We start from the raw sequence: 24,694 nt of genomic DNA, 5'->3' as shown, positions 1-24,694 counted from the left end.
ACAACACTGCCCCCACCCCTGTTTCCGACGCATCCGTCTGCACCACCATTGGCTTGGTTAAGTCCGGGGTTACCAGCACGGGTCCTGAACAAAGTGCGCTCTTTAGGTCCTGAAAGGCTTTCTCCGTCTCCTCGGCCCATGTGACTTGGGCAGGCAGCCGGTCCCTGGTCAGATCTGTCAAGGGGCTGGCTACGGATGCAAAGTGGGGAATAAACCTCCGGTAGTAGCTGGTAAGCCCCACAAACGTGCGTACCTGTTTCTTGGTCAGGGGCCGTGGCCAGTCCTGTATCGCCTCCACCTTCTTCATCTGGGATTTCACACATCCCCTCCCAATGGTGTAGCCCAGGTACTCCGCCTCCTGCAGACCGAGCTGGCACTTCTTTGGGTTAGCCGTTAGCCCCGCCTCACGTAAGGCCTGCAACACTGCTCTCACCTGCTTCACATGAGTGTCCCACTCACTCCCATGGATGACTATATCGTCAATATAGGCCGCCGCGTACCCCCGATGGGGACGGAGTACCCGGTCCATCAACCTCTGGAAGGTGGGCGGGGCCCCGTGCAATCCGAAGGGTAGCTTCCTGTAGTGGAACAGCCCGTCAGGAGTGGCAAAAGCGGTTTTCTCCTGCGCCTCGGGAGCTAAGGGTACCTGCCAATAAACCTTTGTCAGGTTGAGCGTGCTGATATACCGGGCGGTCCCTAGCCGTTCTATGAGTTCATCTATTCGGGGCATGGGGTAGGCGTCAAATTTAGATGTCTCATTTAGCTTCCTAAAGTCGTTGCAGAAGCGTATGGTGCCACCGGGTTTCGGCACCAACACTATGGGGCTACACCACTCACTGTTTGACTCCTCAATGACTCCCACTTCCAACATAGTCTTTACCTCGGTCCTGACGGCCTCTCTCCTGGCCTCCGGTATGCGGTAGGGTCTCAATTTCACCTTTTTCCCGGGCTCAGTGATGATGTGGTGCTGTACCAGATTGGTGTGGCCCGGTTCACTGGAGAACACATCCTGGTTCTGGTCGACCAACTCAATGAGCTCCTGCCTCTGTGCTGGGCTCAGCTGTTCCCCTAGGGGCACCTTGGCAGGCCCGGTTTCACTGGTAGCCTTTGGAGGAATAGAGCAGAGTACATCCCGGGCATTCCATTTCTTTAACAGGTTCACATGGTAAATTTGAGTCGGGCTCCTACGTCCCGGCTGTCGGACTCTATAATTCACCTCCCCTACCTTTTCAAGTACTTCGTATGGCCCGTTCCACTGGGCCAGAAACTTACACTCTGTTGTGGGGACAAGTACCAGCACTTTATCTCCAGGCTGGAAGTCTCGCTGTTGGGCCCCTCTGTTGTAGACCCGTGCTTGGGCAACCTGGGCCTCCTGCACGTGTTCCCGCACCAGGGGCCACAAGGTGGCCATCCGGTCCCTCATGTCTCCCACGTGTTCCACCATGGTTCGATGCGGCGACGGTTGCTGTTCCCAGGCTTCCTTCGCTATGTCCAGCAGCCCCCGGGGTCGTCTCCCATAGAGGAGTTCAAATGGAGAGTGGCCGGTCGACGATTGGGGCACTTCTCTGATCGAGAACATGAGATAGGGAAGCAGCTGGTCCCAATTCCGTCCGTCCGCCTCCATCACCTTCTTCAGCATCTGCTTCAGGGTCCGGTTGAACCTTTCCACTAGTCCAGGGGTTTTCAAAGTGTGAGAGAGTGAGCCCCCCCCTCAGGGAAAAAATTCAGCTGAGCCCCCCCCCAATTTTTTTTTTTCTTTTTTCGGCGGGGTTTGTTTACCGGCGTTGCTATGGTGACCTAAATTATTATAAGCAACTGAAAACGATGCCGGTTTGAAACTAAAACTGTGATTCTGAAGAAAGTATAAATGCTATCAAAATTCTGTTTAGATAGTATTGAAGATACAAGTGTGTAGATTTGTTTAATGGTTTGCACGAAGATAAACGGTTGAAAATTGATTTAGTTATGTTACTTCTACAGTTGAAGTACGATTGATGATTTGAATCATCGACTTTCAGGTTTTTTTTCGGGTTCATTTTTTTCTCACGTCGCGCCCCCCCTGAAGAACTCTGGCGCCCCCCAGGGGGGGCGTGCCCCACAGTTTGAAAACTGGACTACTACTGCACTAGTCCAGCGGTCTGCGGGTGATATACTGAGGTGCGCAACTGTTTTATTTGCATTATTTGCATTAATCCGCGACATGAATGGGGTTCCCTGGTCTGTCAAGATCTCCTCGGGAATGCCCACCCGGGAGAACATCAGGACCAACTCACGTGCAATTCCTTTTGAGGCCATGGTGCGCAGTGGAATGGCTTCGGGGTACCTAGTGGCATAATCCAGTATCACCAGGATGTACTGGTGCCCCCGGCTGCTCTTGGGTAGTGGTCCCACCAGGTCCATGGCAATCCTGCTGAAAGGAACTGAAATAATGGGTAGGGGAATTAATGGGCCACGGAAATGTGGTTTTGGTGCCACCTGTTGGCACTCCGGGCATCTGCGGCAGTAATCCTCCACTGCCCTCTTTACCCCCGACAGGTACCTTTTTAAAGGGACTCTTACCTTTGTTGCATTTTTACACTTTTTTTGGATAAGGTTAAATTGGTATTAATAAGGTAATAACACTCTAATATGCAAGACAGACCCACCAGGAGTAAAAACAAACAATTATTTTACTCTCATAATATTTAGTGAAGACTTCAACCAATAAAATTCTTCGGACCGAATGACCTTATTGGCCGACAGACCTGTCTGTTTGCTGCATGGATATATAAGGTTTTCCATCTGCTTCTTGTGGCGCATTCGGGCCCGCGTCATCAAGGCGCGTCCTCAACTAGAGGGTTTGTTTTGATTCCACGGCAGACAGTAGCGAGTAGCGACCGTAGCGACTGACGATGGCAGACCAAAGTGGTCCACGGTGTACTGAAACTGCACCATTCAGTCTGATTAGGGGACTCATCTCGGACTCAGACTCACAGAGTTACCCTCCTCTGGAGCCTCAGGAAGACCTCCAGACTGTTGGCCACCAACTGCACCATTCAGTCCGACAAGGGGACCCGATTCGGCCTCAGAAGCCAAGTGGTCCCGCTCCCCTGGATGATTCTCAGGACCTCCAGACCGTTGGCAACCAACCGCACCACTTAGTCCGATTAGGGGACCCGTTTCGGACTCAGACGCGAAGTTGTCCCGCTACTCTGGAGCTACGGGAAGACCTCCAGACCGTTGGCACCCAACCGCACCACTCAGTCCGATTACGGGACCCATTTCGGACTCAGACGCGACGTTGTCCCGCTACTCTGGAGCTACAGGAAGACCTCCAGACCGTTGGCACCCAACCGCACCACTCAGTCCGATTACGGGACCCATTTCGGACTCAGACGCGACGTTGTCCCGCTACTCTGGAGCTACAGGAAGACCTCCAGACCGTTGGCACCCAACCGCACCATTCAGTCCGATTAGGGGACCCATTTCGGCCTCAGACGCTACGTTGTCCCGCTACTCTGTTTGTAATGCTCATACACCTTTCTTATACTCAGTGGGACCACTGTCCTTCAACATGGGGCCTCAAAACGGTATCACACGAAGCCCATAAAATTACAGTGAGCCACCTGCTAAATTTCTTGTTTACTAGACCCCTGGTAGATATTATGATCCCTGGGAGTCTAAACATAACCCATGGGATTCTAAACATAACCCATGGGAGTCTAGAACTTTTGTACTGTAGCGACCCTGGGACAGTTAAATAGTTTGTGTGTTATGTGTTACATTATATTTCGTTGTCCGCTATGCCAGTTGTTCTATGTGCATGTATTGTAATGTTCTTCTTGTCAATCAGCGTGGGGGCGAATCATTAGGTCAGCTGGGGGAGGGCCTTGGAAGAACAGGAGGGTGGGGGCCTGCACGCGAGTGAGACCGTGTTGGGGGTTGCCGGGGTAACCGGGGTTTGTTTTGTGTCGGTTTTCTGCCGTTGGTTACAATGTTACGGGTTTCAGTGACCTGGTTTTGGTTCATTAAAACTACCTTCAACTACTAATGACTCTACATCATTATGTCACCGGCGAGGTCGTTTTGTACTCTAAAAAATAACGCTTAGGGGGTGGGGCATTGGAGGAAGGCGGGATGATTTGAATGTGCTGTAATTCTCAAATGCAACAAAGGTGAGAGTCCCTTTAAGGTACCTGTCTGTCATGGGGTTGCGCGTGCAGCATCTGTCACCAGGCTAGCACGGCACGCACCACAGGACAGCTTTCTCAAAACCTGCCGCACCACAAACCCTGCAATGTAGACCAGTGCGTTTTCCACTAGGCCACCAAAGCGGGTTGGCAAGTAGCTGTGGTCCCCAATCAACGCAGAGACATTCACGAAGGGTCCTTCAAGCTCTTCCGTTTCAGAGGGAGAGGACATCTCTACAGCCGACAGGGACACGGTCTCATCCTGTGGTGCCACATTCCCTGAAGTGCTCGGTGTGACACCACATCGGACCATGAGCCGGCGGAAGTGTGTTTTTCATAGTTTAATAGTTCCTTTTCAAGTATGTGCATTAAGAAACCTTGAACAGTGCAATTGGCAATACACATTTATTTCACAAGTCAACATTACCAAAAAAAAGCTATACATTTCTATAGCAGTAAAAATATACACATCTCAATATATACATACACATCTCAATAGTTGAACTGTAATATAAATAACATAGCATATATATAATACAATATAATATAATGACTCAGTATAATGTGCAATGGAATAACATATATATGATATATATAATATGTGAAACAATATAATATAATATATTTTAAGTATATATATATATATACAATCATGCTCATAACATTTTCACATCTATGCAGTGCAATTGACACAATATAAAATTTCACACAATATATGATATAATAAAATAATTGAATCTAGGCTAGAACCCTTTAAAAAGTATTGTCTTGCTGAGCTTTTTTCGACTGTTGGCAGTCTGTAATTGCAGCGTGCTCAGTTTTGCAATGTGGTGCAGCCTGATCTTGTGAAATACAGACACAACCAAGGACAACAGTGCAAAGTGGTGGTTTTCAATGCCAAATTGTGTGTCCTGAATGTGCTCCTTGAGGAGAAACACATCATCTGTCCAGATGTCAGCCAGGACAAACTGCTTGACCACAGACACACTGACTGAACCGCTCTGCTGACCTGACCACCTTCACTGTCCCCTCTGAAGGAATCATCAGCCCTCCTTTGTTCTTCAGAGTCAGCAGGTGGTAGTTCTCGTCGAAAGATGCGCGTGCAGCATCTGTCACCAGGCTAGCACGGCACGCACCACAGGACAGCTTTCTCAAAACCTGCCGCACCACAAACCCTGCAATGTAGACCAGTGCGTTTTCCACTAGGCCACCAAAGCGGGTTGGCAAGTAGCTGTGGTCCCCAATCAACGCAGAGACATTCACGAAGGGCACCTCAAGCTCTTCCGTTTCAGAGGGAGAGGACATCTCTACAGCCGACAGGGACACGGTCTCATCCTGTGGTGCCACATTCCCTGAAGTGCTCGGTGTGACACCACATCGGACCATGAGCCGGCGGAAGATGCCCTGGAACTGGCCTGCGGAGGGATTGTTGTTCCAGCCCCCTAAAAACCAAAAACACACAACACTTAATACCGATATTTACTCTTTTCAGACGTCAAAGACTTTTTTGGAAAGACAATTTAATTAATTTAGAAACTTCTGAGATCCTTACCTGATGCCCTGATTGAGTTGAAAAGTAGCTCCAAATGATCCTGGCTGAACCGGTAGGTGCAGATATATTGCTGACTCTGAAGCAGCTCAGGACACATCAGCATTAGGGTGCCAATGTTGAAGACAAACCCCATGACAGACAGGTACCTTAAAAAGAAAATGTTTTGTCAGTTTGAAAGTTGTAGATGGACATTTCCTGACATTTCATGGACATTTCCACATTCACCTGTATGAACTGAAAAACCGCAGACAGCAAAAAGATCGGAACAAGAGAACAGAGCATCATATGCATGCATAAGCAGAGCATGCACATATGGAAGAGTCACTATTTATACCTCTTTGAACGATGAAGGGGAGTTCCATCCTTCATCACCAAACTGATTAAGTACTCCCGGCCTCTGGACAAGAGTTCCACACTCCTTGTCCAAATCAAAGATCCCAGGGGGGCTTTGAATCCTTTGGCACGGGGATTGCGGCTGTTCATAATGTCAAACAGCCTGTCAATCATCCAAAAGAAATTGTTTAGGAAATAGAAAGGAAGAAGATGGAGATGAAGATGAAGATGAAGAAGATGGCCAGGACCCTTTGAAAAGAAAACAATGTTTGAATGTAGTCTTACCTCAATGAATTCGGCTGTCGCTTGACAGAGGGTGAAGCGTGGATACCCCAGGTCCCTCAGCGTTCGGAGCGCTACTGCCACAGAGCGACTCAGCGTCTGTGCAGCCAGGGACACCTTCATCTTCTGTGAGTCAAACTGAATGTGCTTTTCAGTGACCCTGTTGGCAGCATGCAGTCCCTTCTTTGTTTGAATATCGTTCAAACAAACAACGTAGTCCCAGTTGATGAGGCCAGTTCTGCTACAGATTGGGCTGTACGCTTGCAGCATGTTTCTTGCCAGCTTCAACATGTGGCAAGCGTCCATCATGACAAACACCCTCTTGCCAGTCGCAGGATGGGGGAAAAATGTTTTCAAAGGCTCACAAGGGTTGGCCTTTAGCTGGCACCCCAGCTGGTTGAACATGCTTATGTTTGATGCATGCCCATCCATTGTGAGGGACATGACCCGGATGCCACGCTCATGCAGGGCCTCCAGCGCATGTACCAGCAGGACCTTCTGTGTGTCGGGCGTCAGAGACTTGGTCAGGTAGTAGGCAATTGGAGCCTTCCAATGGCCTTGTAGGCCAACCACCATAAAAACCAGAGCCTCAGTGGCAATATCTGTCTCGTTTAGGCCATCCCCCATGTCCACAAATCCGGTCATTTTCTGGGAATGTGGACTGTACTGGACATGTTTCCTGATGGCCATGCCATCCAGCATGAGCGCCACACGTCCATACTTCACTGGATCTTCCTCTCTTTTTCTTCTCAACATGTCCAGCATCATGGTGTTGAGTCCAGGCTTGGAATCCACAGAGCTCATCCACCTTTATCAAATGAAAAAGTAGTTATTATTAAGTAGCAATAATATAATACAAATGTATTTGAACCAGTAATTTCCTATCAATAAAGTGCAATTAAATGTAAGAGCAAATACCTTTGCAATGTATGTGGATGTGGTAGGTGGAGGTGGAGAGACTCTCTCAGGTAAGAGTAGGCTTTGGGCCCGTGCAGGTGGAGAGTGAGGGCAAACTCCCTCTGCTCTTTAGTGGACTCGTGGCCCTGTTTGGACAGGAGGCCTAATGGAAGATCTGAAATGCAGATAGCACAGAGTAATTAGTAAGTGACTGAAAGAGTATGAATGTCATTATGAAAACACCAATAGGCTAATGTGTTTATTTCCAGGCAAGGCCATATGAATGAAAAACGTAATCTTGTCGTGGCTGTAGACCAAAGCCAACAATCATTGACTTAATAGCTCTAGCTTAAAGATGCACAAAAGCCAGGAACCATGACTGATTGCTCTAAACAGGTGCCCATAAACACCTGCCAACAAAGGTACCTGGCTATTGTCTGTCTTGAAGCTAGAGCTATCAGACTATGATTGTTGGCTTTTGTCTGTGCCAGATGCTATTCAAACTATGAATGGGGGCATATTACAGACGTCAGGTATTTGGAGTTTAAGTTTGATATATGAAATTCAGACAAGCCAAGCATTTGAACACATTATTGCAGTTGTATTTCTTTGGTTACAGCCCTAAGATATACATGACATTCAAAGTTTAATTTCAATGTTACCTGAGTATAAGTCAAGCCTCTCTTGCAGCTCTTCATTTATGAGGTTCTTCCCCCTGAGGTCCTCCAGAAGACAACACACTGTTTTCTTCACCCTCCACTCTCGGGCCTTTGAGTTCCTCATCTCTTTCTCAAGACTCTCCACCCTAGCCAGGGCTTCATTGAGTCTAGTCTTGAGAAGAGTGGGAGATGGAGGCAATGCATAAGTGTGTTCCTAGTAAAAAAGGACAAAACAGTAGTGAGTAATGTTTATGATGCCATGATGCTCACTGCTGTTTTGGGGCATAGCTAGTGTAAATACTCACAAGGTAGGTAGGTGAAGGTTCAGTGACTTGTAATGATTGTAAAGAACAGTCAATTACAAGGCTCGCTTCAGCCTTCCTTGAGGCTTGTGTAGTCCTGGCTGCCACTTTCTAAAACCGAAGAACAAAATACTTGAACAGGTGTATCTCATTCTCAATCATTCCAAATGAACACACACACACACACACACACACACACACACACACACACACACACACACACACACACACACACACACACACACACACACACACACACACACACACACAATAAAACCATTTTCAGCAAGCTTAGTGATGCACTTACTCTTTTGAGATGTGTTGGGAAACTGAACACAGATGGTTTAGTTCCATCCCTGAGCCTGACAATTTGGCCTGTCCGGTCAAAATCCTCCGGCTGAAAGTGCTGGCTACAGAGCATTGACCTCTCATTGGCAGAAAAGTTATCCCTTTTCACAGCCACTTCCCACTGTCTCCTCAACTGCTTCTCTTTGGGAAACCTTAAAATTGCGAGAAAGGTTAGCTAGCCAGTCAGTCCGATTCATAATACAGATGTATCTTTAAAAAAAAAAAAACATTTAAATAGAAATAACGTTTAAAACGTCAATTTCGGCCGGCGACTGACTGCAGGTGCATCTCACAGGTGCATGTAGAGTATGGTGACATTTTTTCCGTAGTTTCATTCATTACGTGACACCTTCATATATTGTAGAACCATTACATAAACAGTGGCATGTTTTGAGCCTTTTTTTGTTTTAATCTAGTCTCTTTTTTAAATACATCACAGAGAGAAATGAAGGCCAGTCGCTCAGCCGAAACGCAGCTTTCCGTCGCGACCATAAATGCTATATAATTACATTATACATACATTGTAATTACTCACAAGCAAGTAGTGGTAGATTATATATATATATACTGTATATCCTATATTTCTTGACAATATTATCTCCTGTTAACGAACGATAGAATAAGGCTTTGCTAACCATGTCCATTTCACGTTAGACTAGCTATAGTCTGATTCTGGCGGCAACTTAGCTGTCTCAACAGCTCTTAGCTCTCAACATAACACATGATCTACGTGACATGACTGAATTTTACAATTACAAATAGAAACAATTGTTTAGTCTTACTTGTGAAAGGTAATTCCTTGCGATCTTGTTTGAATCGTCCTGACGGTGGTGCAGCCCAAGCGGCGCATGAAGTAGGCATCTTCACTCCGAAGACGAAATAACTCCCGTACCAAGATGGCGCCGACGATTTATGCCGTCCAAGGCCGAAGGGGGCGTCTACCTATATGATGTCTATGGGGGCAACGGCAACGCCCTTCACTTTGACCGGCAATGGCTCTGCTTGTAGGTTGGAAATAAATATGGTTGGAATGAAGCGGCCACCGATTCTTGACAGGCGGGGTACTTTATTCTTGCACACAACCGGACTCGTTCATTACTTCACTAAACTGACACGCACGCTATCGCTCGCTCTCCTCGCTCGTCCACTCACTCGCTGACGTCACACACACACACACACACACACACACACACACACACACACACACACACACACACACACACACACACACACACACACACACACACACACACAGCCAGTGATATGAGTAGGCCTACTCCCAGATACTTTCTCGTGCGCACAACATATTTTCTCGTGCGCACGACATACTTTCTCGTGCTCACGACATACTTTCTTGTGCGCACGACATACTTTCTCGTGCGCACGACATACTTTCTCGTGCGCACCAGATACTTTCTCGTGCGCACGAGATACTTTCTCGTGAGCACCAGATACTTTCTCGTGCTCACGAGAAACATTTACTTTTTTTTTATTTTTCATGTCCTTTTACGGGTTCCGTAAAACAGGGAGACCGCCTGGCGAAAAAAAAAGTAGTATTAAGCGTAACATACTTTTATTGAATATTGACCATGGTATTGTAATCAGGGAGATAGTGTCGAGGTAAAGTGTCGGACTTGCAACCGGTTGTCCGGGGTTCAATCACCATGCAACTAGTAATTTAGTTAGGATTACTGGAGAAATCAAATTACTGGAGAAATATGCCATTTATTTATATTCTAAATTGATTAACCATAGTATTTATATCAACAGAAGTAGTCTCTGCTGCCTGCCGAGAAACTCACCTGAATGGAACATACATGGATGACAATTTCCCATGCAGCAGTGTCTTTGTCATGTGAGAAAGTCTTCACTATCAGTAAAATTAAATTATGTAAGTTATATTTATTTTAGGGCTGTCAAAAGATTACAATTTTTAATCTGATTAATCACAGGGTAGCTTTGGATTAATCACGATTAATCACGATTAATTACCATTCGTAAATATGCCCGGAATTTCTGAATTTCTCTGTATATTGTTGTAGGAACGGAAAGATAAATGACGATGAAGGTGGATATATAGGCATTTAGCATGTTCTTTTATTCATGAAAGAATCCAGATGATGGTGTTATTAATAATGAAAATTAAATCGAACTTAAACATACCACACCATAACTCAATTTTTGTTTTGTGTCAGTCTCTTTGCAATGCCTATGAGCATATAACATTTTGATTTTTTTAATCAAACTTAAAGATAACAGTCATCCCAAACGTTATGGGCATCTTAGCCATTGCTAAGTTTAGAATGGTTAAACATTGGTTGAACATTTTCCCTTTTTTAAATTAACAAACTACCACACCTTCATGCAATACAATGTGTCTCTCTTGGCTATTCTTCTTTTAGCCAGTGGCTGGGGCAAACTAACTGGTTGACATTTTCTGAAAGTAAGGCTGACCGTTTCTTTTGCACGATGTGGCCTGCCACTGAGAAGAGTCTTTCACATGGAACTGTGGATGCAGGAGTCGCTAGATATTTGCGAGCCAGCAGGGCCAGCTTGTCATGGGCTCCTGAATGAGCAGACCACCACTGCAAGGGACAGTCCTCCATACTAATGCAGGGCTCTGCCCTGTACCTGTGTATGTCTCTGCCAGGCTGCACCTCCTCATCAGAATCTGAATCTGAGCACATTTGTAGGAGCAGGCTCATTTTCTTCTTGGGTGGCCCATCTTCAGAAGTCTGTGGAGACCTTCTTTGTGATTGTTCATGCAGCATGCCTCCCAGTGTGGTCCACACCTCTTCTCTTTCACTCTTGGGCAGGGTCTTCAAGTCTTTAAAGCGTGGATCCAGGGCCGTTGCAAGCTTGAGCATATATTGAGAACATATGCAGGGTCCTCATCAGAGACCTCCATTACACGACGCAAGTGGCAGAGGGCAGGCAGTACAACAGAGCAGGATACATAGGCCTCCCCACCCAGGATCTCAGTTACATACCTGCAGTTGAATGAAACACACACACACACACACACACACACACACACACACACACACACACACACACACACACACACACACACACACACACACACACACACACACACACACACAGAGACATCATTAAGTTATTACAACAGAAGTTGGTAGTTTACAAAAAGGTAACATATTATTTCAATTTAATCAATTACATTTTATTTCAAACTATAGGCCTATTAATAATTAATATTTGGATTACTTACCGACAGGGCTCTAGAAGAGTCTCAAGTCTTTGCACCTCGTCCAAGGGCGTCAGTTTGTTTTTAGAAGTGGTGGGGACAATAACCATAAGCTTGAGTGTGGTTTGAAAAGTGCTGGGTACCCTTATGTAAGCTATTCATCCATTCAACGCTGCATTACAATATGCTCTACAGTGTATGGTCAGGTGTTGAAAATCCTATTCGAACAATAAAAGTTGAAAACCACAGTTTGTGTTTTGGCTTGTTTTGCAAAACGGCGTTGGAAACACCAGGGGCCTCATGTACTAAGGTTGCGTACGCACAAAAACGTGGCGTACGTCCTTTTCCACGCTCACGTTCAGATGTACAAAACGTGAAATGACCGTAAAAATGTGCGGTCCCCACGCCAGCTCCAGAGCTGTCGTACGCACGTTTCTACAGCTATTGTTCCTTTGGCGACACTTAGAGGTGACGCTGGGAAACTGGGAAAAAAGGTGAAAACAATGACAGAGTGATTTGCACATCAGAGACACACTAATGAACAATTCACACACCTTGCAATTATATGGGTGGCTATAAAAGCATGCGCAATGGATGAAGAAAATTGTTTTAAAAATGGCTGCGTTAGCGTTGTTAGAGGACATCGCAAATGGTCAAATCCGAAGGGCGCTGGAGACGCCGGGGCCGACGGAGCAATCCGTGCCCTCTCCTTGCTTGTCTATTCAAAAGTAAAAAAATTAAGTTAATAAACACGAGTCAAAGTCTTTAATATCCTGGCATCTTTACGCACGACTTATGTGTATTGCAAGCAGCCAATTGTATGACCAGTATAATTACAGCATTTATGACTTCAGCATATTTACCTTGGGGATGATCGGCGTCCCCTTCATGGGCTCCCACCACTCCGGTGAGAGCTGTGTCACCGATCAAAGCGGCCACTCTCAAATCGAAGGGGGAGAGTTCCCCCACTTCCGTCCCCCCACCTGTTGCGGTCACGCTTCGGCGGTGGGCAGAAACCCTCCGCTTCACCTCCACCTTGAGGTCTGACCACTTTTTTTTAATTTCAGAGTGTGTGCGCTGCTGAGACCCCACTGCATTGACGGCCTCGCAAACACACTCCCACTCACTTCTCTTTTGTTTTGCATTTATCCCTGTTGAAAGGGTTCCAAATAGCATATTCTTGCGCATTTCTACCTCGTGGAGCAAAATCTCGAGCTCAGACTCCGTGAAGTTTCGTTTTTTGCCTCTGTTCATGGTGCCAGGTGATCGGATTAAGAGGTGAATCTCAGGTCCAGAGGCCTATTTAAATGAAATTGCATATTTAAATGAGGGCGTGGACAGGGAGGAGTTTGGCACCTCGGCATGTGCGCTCAATTCCACGTTGATCGAGATGTACAAAAGAAACGTGCTTGGATCCATGCGTTCGCACACTTTGATGCATCTGAATTTATTTGTGCGTAAGACAGTTTCTGGGTTTTGGCGTACGCCAAGTTTCAGTATGAAATCCACGCAAGTCTTAGTACATGAGGCCCCTGGGGTCTCATTTATAACCGTTGCGTACGCACAAAACGGGGCTGAAATTGGCGTACGTGACTTTTCACGCCAAGGTTGTGATCTATAAAAAACCAACTTGACGGGAAAATGTGCGCAGCCCTAAGCAAACTCTGACCCACGCGTACGCATGGTTTGGAGGAAAAGGAGAATTGGCGACACAGACGGTGTGGTGGTGAACTGAAGTCAGACCGAAGAATTGCAGAGTGAGAAGAACGATTATGCTTTATCATCGCCCTTCATCAATTTAATTTCAACCCGTATCATGCGTTAAATCCTAATCAGAATAATTTAAGTCCACTGCGTTATTTCTCAGTTATAACTCCAGAAATATCTCCTTAGAATAGAAATAAAAAGAAATTCTCTATATTTAATCCCGTCACTCCATACTGTCCACTGACGGCGCGACTGCATGGAATAAAGCATCTGTCCAACATGTGTCAATAACATAATATTTTTATGTGACACTGTAAACACATGATCGAATGTCAATTAAATCCCAAGTGTGAAAAACCAAGCCACACTCATCACAATCGTTGTCCGTTACTCTTGATGCTTTTCATGACAAATCAGCCATTAAAAAGGGGTTATGTTCAAGAACATTTTACGTGGGTAATTACAAACTGATTATCCAAGGCGTTCTCGTCAGTCTTATTACCGTAACCCTATAAATACAGAGGTGAGCGCCGTGGTAATGCTGCACCATATGGCACTTCTGGCGGACCATGCAAATGGCAGGATTCGGAGGGAGAGGGTATTTAGGGACCATAACGATTTATTGGTAGGCTAGATAAAAATATGTAACTATGTCAGACCACTTCTTTTTTTAATTCTGGGACAGTGCCCTCCGTGCTACTGACAGAGTTCACTGCTGCAGCAACATGTTGCCACTCACTCTGCTTTTTGTTGTTGGCGATCCCAATCCCGTGACCGCCGAACAAAACTACCTTTCGGGCCTCCATCTCACCCACAAGTGTCTCCACTTCAGCCTCCGTGAAATTTCGCTTTTTTGATTTTCTCAGTACTTCTGCCATTGTTTCCAACAAGACATAATACCGGCATCTGAGTCTGTTTTATATGCAGATCGCATTCATGAGGTCATTTGCATTGACCATTTATGGTTAAAAAGGGGCGTGTAGAGGGCGGAACGTGAAGCTGATTCAGCTGCGCACAATTGTAGTCAGTATGTGATTTATAAAGCAAAGATTGCGTACAGGTGTGCGTACGTAGTGTTTTATAAATCTGAATATTTTTTGGCGCACGCAAAACTTGGCTTCTGGGCGTACGCACATTTTTAGTAACGATTCTACGCACAGTTTTATAAATGAGACCCCAGGGTATTGGCTCGGGATATGTAATACTAATACACACAGGACAAAGAACAGTGTTGGCAATTTAACACTTATCTTGACATCAACAAAGTTTACCAGACAAGCAATGCCAGACTGTAAAGGGGGTACGAAATGAAACGAGGTACTGAGCATCAGCCTTTTAAAGACGAGCAAGGGCTGCTGGTAGCATATGTTATTCTGCATTAAAAAAAGAAGAAAAAAACAAGCGCCCAGAGGAGAATTGCATCTGCCAAATCCTGACCACCAGTAAACACTTGCGAAGGACCAATGTAGACTTCACTCGTTACAACATCATAAGCAAATTGCCCGCAAATAAAATCCCCTACAGTTTCGGATAATCACACAGGTTATGCGAGAACATATTTATGTCAGGATAGGCCTACCAGGCTCCAAGTCGTCACATATCTCAATCAGACAAAACAACTATAACCACATTGGCATAGCAATCGCACCGTGTGTAGCTGCTACTAGCTGCAATCTATATATACAATGCATACTAGCTGGAGCACCAACCAGAATTAGATCACAATCGCTTAGGACCGTGGGTAACCTTTGGCCAGGTCATCCCGAGCAAACAGAACCAGCAGCAAAGTTTACGTAAACCAATTTCTTACCTTATGTGGCCCTCCACATGCATGCTAGATGATGTATCCATATCGTTATCCAGTGTCACAAACATGCTTTTTATAGGAAGCAAAAGGACCGGCTATTTTCTGAATAAAAATGTAAATTTTGGCTGTCTGTCTTGAAACTTCTCCAGTGCGTTCACACCAAACAAAACGGGGCGACATGATCCCATACAAAGTGAACGATAGACGCGTATCGGGCGGATTTTTTTGATTCTTCGCGCCACACTTTCGCCGTGCACAGGCGAGTGAGTTCACGAGGATTTGTGGCGCGACAAATCCGCTCGAGTTGAAATATTTCAACTTTGACACGAATTTCGCGTGATGACAGCCAATCAGCGTTCAACAGCGTGGCCACTGAGTGACATGTGTAACGTAACAGCCAATCAGCGTTCAACCGTCAAACTCAGTGCAGTGCAGTCCGGGGCGAACTGCAGCATGGAGGAGAAAGTGATTGTTGCCGCTTGCGACTCTCTGAGCTCTACGGTGGCGCTGAGCATTCACCAAATAAAAAAAAGTTTCACAGCTAATGTAGCCGTTAGCACACTCAGGATCTCGTAATTACGAGATAAGGATCTCGTAATTACGAGATAAGATATCATATTTCCGACATAAGGATCTCGTTTACGAGAAAAGGATCACGTCTCTCATTCATCAATAACGTTGCTGGCTAGCTGCAGGCCGGCAAAGATGACGCTATCCGACGCTATCGTATTTAATCTCCTGCTTGGGTTGAGGCATTGGGAAATATTGATGTTCCTTAAAGGTTGTATAGGTGATTTGCTTTTTTGGCCATTTTTGCAAAATTACTTGAAATCCTTATCATAACCCGCTTACAGCCACTGAGTTAGAAGTACTGACATGAAAATTAAACAAGTCAATCATCTGTGGAACGGGCAGGGCTCGAAAAACTCCAGCCAATCATTTCCATTGCCACCGAGTTGCATTGGACAGTAAGTACGTCAATCAAACGGTCGTACTGCACTCCCCCTCCCCCGCGCCCCGCGCGCGACCCCTTCGTGCAGTACTCGTGACCCAGAGCTCGTGACCCAGAGCAAGCTCCTGTTTGTTGTTATCCTGCGGTAGCTACTGGAACTAGTTAATCCACATTTGGACCTAGCAGTAGAAGACAATTTCCATGGCAGACAAGACGCCACCATCCCCACCACCACCACCACCACCAGCAAAGAGAAGGAAAACTCTTTTTCAGAGAGTAATTGATAATAAAAACGCTGAAAGAGAAAAACTGAAATCAAGAATAATCCTAGGCGCTGCTTTCGAACGTTGGCGGCAACTGAAGGACGAGAAGGGTCTAAAAACCGATGCTTGTGTGGCGGTTGACCTAGTTTCAAAGTTTATACCGTTTATACTCGGTAATACCGGTGTGGAGACGAGTGTATTACTCGGTGTGAAAATGTCCACACCGCGGCAACCCTAGTGAAAACCAGGACTTCCAATACAATTATATGAAACAAACATACATTTTCTAAAAATAGTAATGATTTATGTGACCGTTTAATGTTTATAACATCTGGTCCAACCATTGCAGCGAGAACGTATTCTCAGCAGGGGGTGCTGGGAAAAAAAAAAAACTCAGCCTGCACTAGACTCGCAACTCGTTACATTGATAAAAAAAAGATGTATAGCAGCGCAGCTCAATTACACCAGTGCATGCGCGGACAGTTGAAAATCGATCGTTCACATCCAGCTGCTCACAGAACAAGTTTAGCGCACAACCGCTACCCTCACACTTTTTCATATAACCTTTTTTCAGCACTAGGTCATATGAGCATTAAATAAATGCTGCGTCTCAAAATGCCTTGGACAGCAGCGAGGATGACTCGCTTTGCCACGGGCCGAAACAGTTCGGAGCGACCACAGCCAGAGCGAACACAGCGGGGCAGAGGAGTGTCAGGAATAGTCTTTGGTGTACACATCAGTACGGCCTATTTGCACTACTGTTTAGTGGCAATGCAGTGTTTTATTCGATGCCTTTTTATTTTCGTATATTATTTCAATGAATACAATTTATTTATTCATAAAAAACGGATCTGGTCTTCAAATCTTTTTTCCAAATATAGGTCGTCTTACAATGGGGTTTGTGTTTATATTCGGACCAATACGGTACAGCGGGCGCTCACATGACGTTAAGCATTTCCTGGTGCATAATGTGACGCTTCAGAACCTTAAAATCCCGTTTCTCCCCGTTGACACGACAACACATAACCGGCGTTTTCAGAAATCTCCACTTTGGCCGGAGTTTTTAGAAATTATCGTTTTCTGTGATAAGACAGGGCCTCGGACAGGGGGTGTTGCAGCCCCCCCAGCACTCCTACTTCCCGCGGTACTGGGTGCAACTTACAGCTGAATGTAGTGCCATGTTGTTAAACGAAAACCTACGCTAGCCTGGCTCGCTCTCGCGCATCTCTGTTCGCGCTCGTGCATGATTGCGCGTCCAGGTACTTGGAATGGGTGGAGTCAGAGTCAGCGTTGAAGGAGAGGGGGTAGGACCATTTGAGTTGTGTATTTTCAAAATCTGCTGGCGTTTCGTAAATCACCTACCCAACCTTTAAAAGTGAGGAGGGCATTAAGTATGTCAACATTGCGCAGACATCTGAAGTCATTGGCCGGCAAAGATGACGCTATCCGACGCTATCATACTTTATTTCCTGCTCGTGTTGAGGCATTGGGAAATATGGATGTTCCTTAAAGGCACCCAGTGCAACTTTATGTAAACATTCAATGAAAAATAAACATTCAATTTCTAGTCTTTTTTACACGTAGTAAGTTTCAATAACTCCATACCATTACATATCGACATTCAAGGAGCAAAGATGAGACGTCGCAGTGTGGTGAGAACTGATAGAAAATCGTAAACAACAACAATCGCCGGTGGGGAGAAGCCATTTTTCCATTGACTGGAAGCCTGCTTTATTTATTGTAGGTTACAAAAAATAAAGAAAATGGCGGCATTGTTGTTGTTATCGATTTTCTATCAGTTCTCACCACACAACGACGTCTCATCTTTGCTGCTTGAATGTCGGTATGTAATGGTATGGAGTTATTGAAACTTACTACGTGTAAAAAAGACTAGAAATTGAATGTTTATTTTTAAGCCTCGAAAGTTGCACTGGGTGCCTTTAAAAGTGAGGAGGGCATTAATATAAGTATGTCAACATTGCGCAGACATCTGAAGTCATTGGCCGGCAAAGATGACGCTATCCGACGCTATCGTATTTTATTTCCTGCTCGGGTTGAGGCATTGGGAAATATTGATGTTCCTTAAAAGTGAGGAGGGCATTGATATAAGTATGTCAACATTGCGCAGACAAAGTCATTGGGACTGCTCAGGAGAAAAGCCGAGTCGGACCTGCTACAAGTGGCTCTCTTCCTGCAGGAGCAGTTGAACCAGTACGGGATGCTTCACGGATACAAATTGATGCATCTGAAATGCATCCAAGCAGGCTTGGTAGTCACTCATACTATCAATCTTTAAAGTTATTTAAACTATGACGCGACATTCGCGTGATGACAGCCAATCGGCGTTCAACAGCCTGGCCACTGAGTGACATGTGTAACGTAACAGCCAATCAGCGTTCAACCGCCCAACTCAGTGCAGTGCAGTCCGGGGTGAACTGCAGTATGGAGGAGAAAGTGATTGTTGCCGTTTGCAACTCCCGGAGCTCTTTATATCATATTATACAACGGGGGGCCTCAATCCAGCGATCTGATTGGTTCCTAACTGTTGTATAATGAGCGTATACATAACTGCTATGACGCCCGATCATTTTGTGAAAGTATCACTCCGCGCCTTGAAGTGGAAACCGTTACAACCGTTCTCTCGGAGGGACGCTAAAGTGTGTTGCATAGCGACCGTCGTGCATTTTGAAGGCAGCCAGGAGGGACTACTTTTTGGTAGTCTTTAATAAAACGGCTACTTTGACTTTCTTTGTTTCTTTTTAAATGTAGTGTGTCTATGACTTTCGTTTCGCCATAACAGTAACCGTTGTATAAAAGCAATAGATCACTTCAGTCAGTGGCATGTGCTCATTATACCACTGTGAAGGGGGTGGCCGGCCCTCCGCTGCGCGTCGGGGCCGGACAACGCCCCTTAACAGTGGTATAATGAGCACATACCACAGCCTGGCGTGATCTATTGCTTAATTATACAACGGGGGGCCTAAATCCAGCGATCTGATTGGTTCCTAACTGTTGTATAATGAGCGTATACATAACTGCTATGACGCCCAATCATTTTGTGAAAGTATCACTCCGCGCCTTGAAGTGGAAACCGCTACAACCGTTCTCTCGGAGGGACACTAAAGTGTGTTGCATAGCGACCGTCGTGCATTTTGAAGGCAGCCAGGAGGGACTACTTTTTTGTATTCTTTAATAAAACAGCTACTTTGACTTTCTTGTTGTTGTTTTTTTAAATGTAGTGTGCCTATGACTTTCGTTTTGCCATAATAGTAGTCGTTGTATAAAAGCAATATATCACTTCAGTCAGCGGTATGTGCTCATTATACCACTGTGAAGGTTTTTTTTTAAATAATTTAGTGACAGGGTTTGCCTTTACTATGAACATAGTATTTTTAATTTGAATGCATTAATTATGTGACATACTGTCACAGCCAATATTAAAACCAAATCGAATGCGGGCAGTGGGACAAAAATTCTATTTCCCCACAAAAACAATATTTTATTGATTTGTATAAAAACAATTTAGCTCATTAATTGGAAAAGAGCTTGAGGTAAGACGTTTTCTGAACAATAATGCATGGTATAAAGTTAAACACATAATGCACTGCTGTATTCAACTTTTAAGAGCTGCAATGTGAGGGGCCAGCCACATGCCCTTTAAACCACCACGACAACAACATTTCCACTTCTGGGTTCCACTGAACAATTAATGCGTCATTATTCGAGGGGCTTTGGCACATCAAATGATGGTACAAGCATCCCGTACTGGTACAACTGCTCCTGCAGGAAGAGAGCCACTTGTAGCAGCTCCGACTGGGCTTTTCTCCTGAACAGTCCCAATGACTTCAGATGTCTGCGCAAATTTGACATACTTATATTAATGCCCTTCTCACTTTTAAGGAACATCCATATTTCCCAATGCCTCAACCCGAGCAGGAAATAAAGCACGATAGCGTCGGATAGCGTCATCTTTGCCGGCCAATGACTTCAGATGTCTGCGCAATGTTGACATACTTATATTAATGCCCTCCTCTCTTTTAAGGAACATCAATATTACCCAATGCCTCAACCCGAGCAGGAGATTAAATACGATAGCGTCAGATAGCGTCATCTTTGCCGTAAATATGATATTTTATCTCGTAATTACAAGATCCTTATCTCATAATTACGAGATCCGTATCTCGTAATTACGAGATCTTTTCTCGTAATTACGAGATCCTTATCTCGTAATTACGAGATATTATCTCGTAATTACGAGATCCTGAGTGTGCTAACGAGTACATTAGCTGTGAAACTTTTTTTTATTTGGTGAATGCTCAGCGCCACCGTAGAGCTCTATATATAATAGTATATAATATAATATAATTGTATATATAATATCACAGCCAAAAGCTCTGTGCGCCTCCGGATGGCCGTAGCGCGGGGAGCTCATAGGGATTGGGCTTCTCGGGAGTCGGGGTTTGTTTACCGGCGTTTCTATGGGTTCCGGTCTTGTGTGTTCCAACGGTTTATTAGGTAGGCCTATCTAATAAATGATGTCTTCATGCGCGCCTATCGCATTATTTTAGACTCGACGATTTTGGTTGAGTATGTCGCAATTGGTTTGCACATTTTTAAAAGTGGTGGGGACAAAATTCGTATTTCAAATAGTGGGGGGGACACTATTTGAAATACCCCGTCCCCCCCGTAATCGACGCCTATGACCTTGTCCCATTCTGGTGGTGTCAGCATAATGAGTTTGTGCTGCTGTTGGTCCAGGGTTGCTTTTATTGCTGCTTGATTGCGGTTCAGACGCTTGACCATATCCACCGTCGAATTCCAACGTGTTGGAACGTCCTGGACCAGCGGCTCCTGCTTCTATCCAGACTGTGGCGGACTGTGTTTGAAGTGGCCCACAATTTTGCTAGACTTGGACAATGCATGCACAAATCCGCTGTCAGAGAGGCTCACCGTGATGCTTCTCTGTAGGATGTGAGCTATGCAAGGCATGTGCTCAAATGTCAAAAGTCTAGCCGCAGCGATCATATTGCGTGCACTGTCGGTCCCTATAGTTGTGACTTTTCCTTCTATTTCCCACTTGCGTGCTACAGTTAGGAACTGCTCTGCACATGCTTCTGCAAAGTGACGCTCTTCTGTTTTCATTGTAGTTAGCGCAAACGACTTCAGTTCCCATGTTTTAGTGATATGATGTGCAGTTACACCCAGGTAATTGTTGTTACTCACAGAGGTCCAGTGGTCTCCTGTCAGGGCGACATAGTCAGCTACAGTCAAATCCTCTTCTTTCTTTTTCTTTTCCGTTTTGTAGAGGTCGTGGATTTTAGTCATTACTGTGCCTCTTGACGGTGGCTTGTAGAATGCGTCACGTGAAGCAACTTGTAACACTTCCGCGAGGCCCTTGTCCTCGACAATATTAATCGGCCGACAGTCTTTTGCAATCCATTTGGCAATTTTTTGGGTCAAGTTCTCAGAAATAGACTTACTTAATGCACGGCCTTCGGTGAGCGTTGTCTGCAGCAAGCCCCCTGGTCTTGCCCCAGAACTTGAAGCGCCGACAAACGCATGCTTAGCGTTGATATGGTACTTTAGGCTGGAAGTGCTTCGGTGAAACGAAAACTCCTTCTTGCAGAGTGTGCAAATCACTGCTTGTTTGTTAAGTGTTCCATCTTTGTTTTTTTTATATTCAAACTTTCCATCCAGAGGGCCAACAACTTCTTCTTGTGTCTCAGCCAAAACTCTAGAGCGGTAAATAGCGGCGGCAAATAGCGGCGACAAGTGCAGAGCGGGAAATATTGGGCGGGTCATTTTGCGCATGCGTTAATGCATTAAAGAAATTAACGCGTTAATTCCACAAATTAATCACCCTTAATTTTGACAGCCCTAATTTATTTATATAAAAATGTGTATAGAAAATATCCACGATAATACATTTTTTGCATCATTAAATGTTAGACCCTTAGGGAAAATATAGGCTGTGTGTACTTCATATATCTAAATTCATGACAAAATCGCGAGGACTAGGATTGGCGGGAGCTTCTGATGGTACACTTGTTTCCGACAGATGGACTTCTCTGCAACGTCGATCAAGAAAGCCTGACAGTTATGGTGTGATCCGGAATCCTCGGACGCCAGCCTTCCGAGTGGGAAGTCGGGTAATCTCCAAGCTTTCTTGCCGCATTTCTCTGAGGCACGCCCTCTTTTTGTCTTCATCCCTCGGAATTCTGACACCGTGATTCCACCGGACGCGTACGCGCCGCGGAACGGCTGCGCCGCGGAACGGCTGCGTCCTCTGCCCTGCGTCCATTCCTACCGGGCGCGTAACGGCAGCGTAGCGCTGCCTCGCGAGACAGCCGTATTCACGCGAGATCACGAGATCACGCGATAATCCTAAACCTAATGTACTCACCTTCCACTCCCAAAACTATTGCAATTAAATGCCACGCTTTGTCCTTTCTGACATTTTCCTTATAAAAATGATGGCTGGGCCGGGCCGGGTCCATAAAAAAAAAAAAGAAAAAAAAAAGAAAACCTCAAGTAAACCTCGTCGGCCCAAAAAGGCCTGCCAGCCCACCGGGCATTGCCCAGTACGCCCGATGGTCAGTCCAGCCCTGGTTGCCGACCCTCTGAGACCCTTTGATTGATTGACTGCTGACCTGGTGCCACCGGTCATGACGTAATAATGTTGATGTGAAGTTACATGAGCTGAGTATTGTGTTTTATTTAGAAAATTGACTGGATACTCTATGGCTTTTACTTTTTCACTTCCTGCCCTTCTCGATCTGCTCTGTTGAAATTTACGCGGTTTAGCAGCGGCTCGCGGCAAAAATAGAAGTGTGACGGAAAGATAGCGCCGTGGCGCGGCACGCCGCTCCTGAGACGCTGCTGAAACGTTCCGCGACGCGCCCGGTGGAAATGGTCTCATTGATTAGAGTGGAAGCGATTAGCAGCGGTGACCGCGGCGCAGCCATGCCGCGGCGCGTACGCCTCCGGTGGAATCGAGCCTTGAGAGCAGATTGAGAGCATTGATGACGCTCTCAACAAAAGTGGCTGCGCCCGTGAAGAGATTTAATTTCTTTGTATGCACGTTGGTAATTTTAATGTTGATTTCAAATGCTCTTTTATACAACTCTCGATTACATTGCTGCTTTATTCCGGTCACCAATTTATGCATTGCACGGTCTTGCTGTGCGTGCAATACAATGCAAAGTTGTGTAAAGGCTAATGTAGCTAACAATAAATAACGACTAGCCAATTTCATGGCACAATCACAAAGATAGACGGGAACGCTATGAATGCTCCGAGCAACTCGGAAGGCCCGCGTCCGAGGATTCAGGAACACCATTATGTCTGCTACCGACATAAAAAATACTCTTGCTGCTCCTTAGTGAACCAGCAGAGGGCGTTATGGTGTCACACATCGAGAATGCACACTAAAGGGACCCTGCTCTTCTCCATAGTCATAGCTTGGATGACGTTTACATTTACAGTAAATTTATCCAAAGCGATTTACAAGGGAGTCGTACTTGGCCTAACTACAAAATGAAGCATGTGTGTTTGCAGAAGAAAGTGACAGAGAGCCGAGTAGGACCATACGGCTCAACCTCTCTGACCAATCGGTGTGAACCATTTCAGCTGTTTACATTTGATTGTTGTCCTTGGAATCATCAAGCATCAATATTTTGAACTACACAACAATAGGCTGACCAAATAATTCAGCTAAATGTAGGCTAATAAAACAAAACACAGGTAGGGCTGTAAGAAAACAACATTAACAATGACTTATATATATAGGCCTATTTGATTAACTAAATTTCAGATTTCAAATATTCACATAAATCCAAGGCCTGTTAATCCCCGTGAGGCTACCTGTCATTCAGGGCTATACAAAATCAATTGAATTTGATTGAGATTACAACTTTCATGATTATGAGCCATTTCAATCTGTAGAATCACTATCAATACAATCTATATTGTAAATTCAAATTAAACAAAATAAATAAATATAAATCGATACATGTCAAGAAATCCATACATGCCCTGACATTAATAACATACCGTGTGTGTGGGTGTGTAAGCGCGCGTCTGTGTGTGTCTGTGCGTGTGAGTGGGCGTGTGTGTGTGTTCCTTTCGGACAGCACAAAGTGAGATAAACGAGAGGAGGCGTCACCTCAACAACATCCGACTCTCTCTCTCTCTCTCTCTCTCTCTCTCTCTCTCT

At 45.3% G+C, this 24,694-nt stretch overlaps 1 protein-coding gene and 1 long non-coding RNA gene across 2 annotated transcripts; both read right to left on the bottom strand.

Moving 5' to 3' along the window:
- Positions 1-6,345: 6,345 nt before the first annotated feature.
- On the bottom strand, positions 6,346-8,843 carry LOC115537624 (THAP domain-containing protein 6-like). Its single transcript, XM_030349672.1, has 5 exons — positions 8,836-8,843; positions 8,424-8,694; positions 7,896-8,106; positions 7,381-7,408; positions 6,346-6,810 (listed from the first exon to the last, which is right to left on the bottom strand). The coding sequence occupies exons 1-5, from the start codon at positions 8,841-8,843 to the stop codon at positions 6,744-6,746; spliced, it is 585 nt and encodes a 194-aa protein (XP_030205532.1). The 3' UTR covers positions 6,346-6,743.
- Positions 8,844-10,772: 1,929 nt separating this feature from the next.
- LOC115537031 (uncharacterized) lies at positions 10,773-21,332 on the bottom strand. Its single transcript, XR_003974767.1, has 3 exons — positions 21,184-21,332; positions 11,775-11,809; positions 10,773-11,532 (listed from the first exon to the last, which is right to left on the bottom strand). It is a non-coding gene; the product is annotated as an uncharacterized LOC115537031 (long non-coding RNA).
- Positions 21,333-24,694: the final 3,362 nt, after the last annotated feature.

Source organism: Gadus morhua, chromosome 23 (genome assembly GCF_902167405.1).
Source record: "Gadus morhua chromosome 23, gadMor3.0, whole genome shotgun sequence".
NCBI lineage: Eukaryota > Metazoa > Chordata > Actinopteri > Gadiformes > Gadidae > Gadus > Gadus morhua.
This window is presented reverse-complemented; position numbering and strand designations above follow the sequence as displayed.

Excerpts from the sequence above, each read along its gene's own strand:
- LOC115537624 (XM_030349672.1), bottom strand. Across the intron at positions 7,409-7,895 it reads GAGGCTTGACTTATACTCAG|ATCTTCCATTAGGCCTCCTG; the intron begins GTAACATTGAAA and ends TCTGCATTTCAG. Across the intron at positions 6,811-7,380 it reads TTAGGCCTCCTGTCCAAACA|GAGGCCCTGCATGAGCGTGG; the intron begins GGGCCACGAGTC and ends GTACATGCGCTG.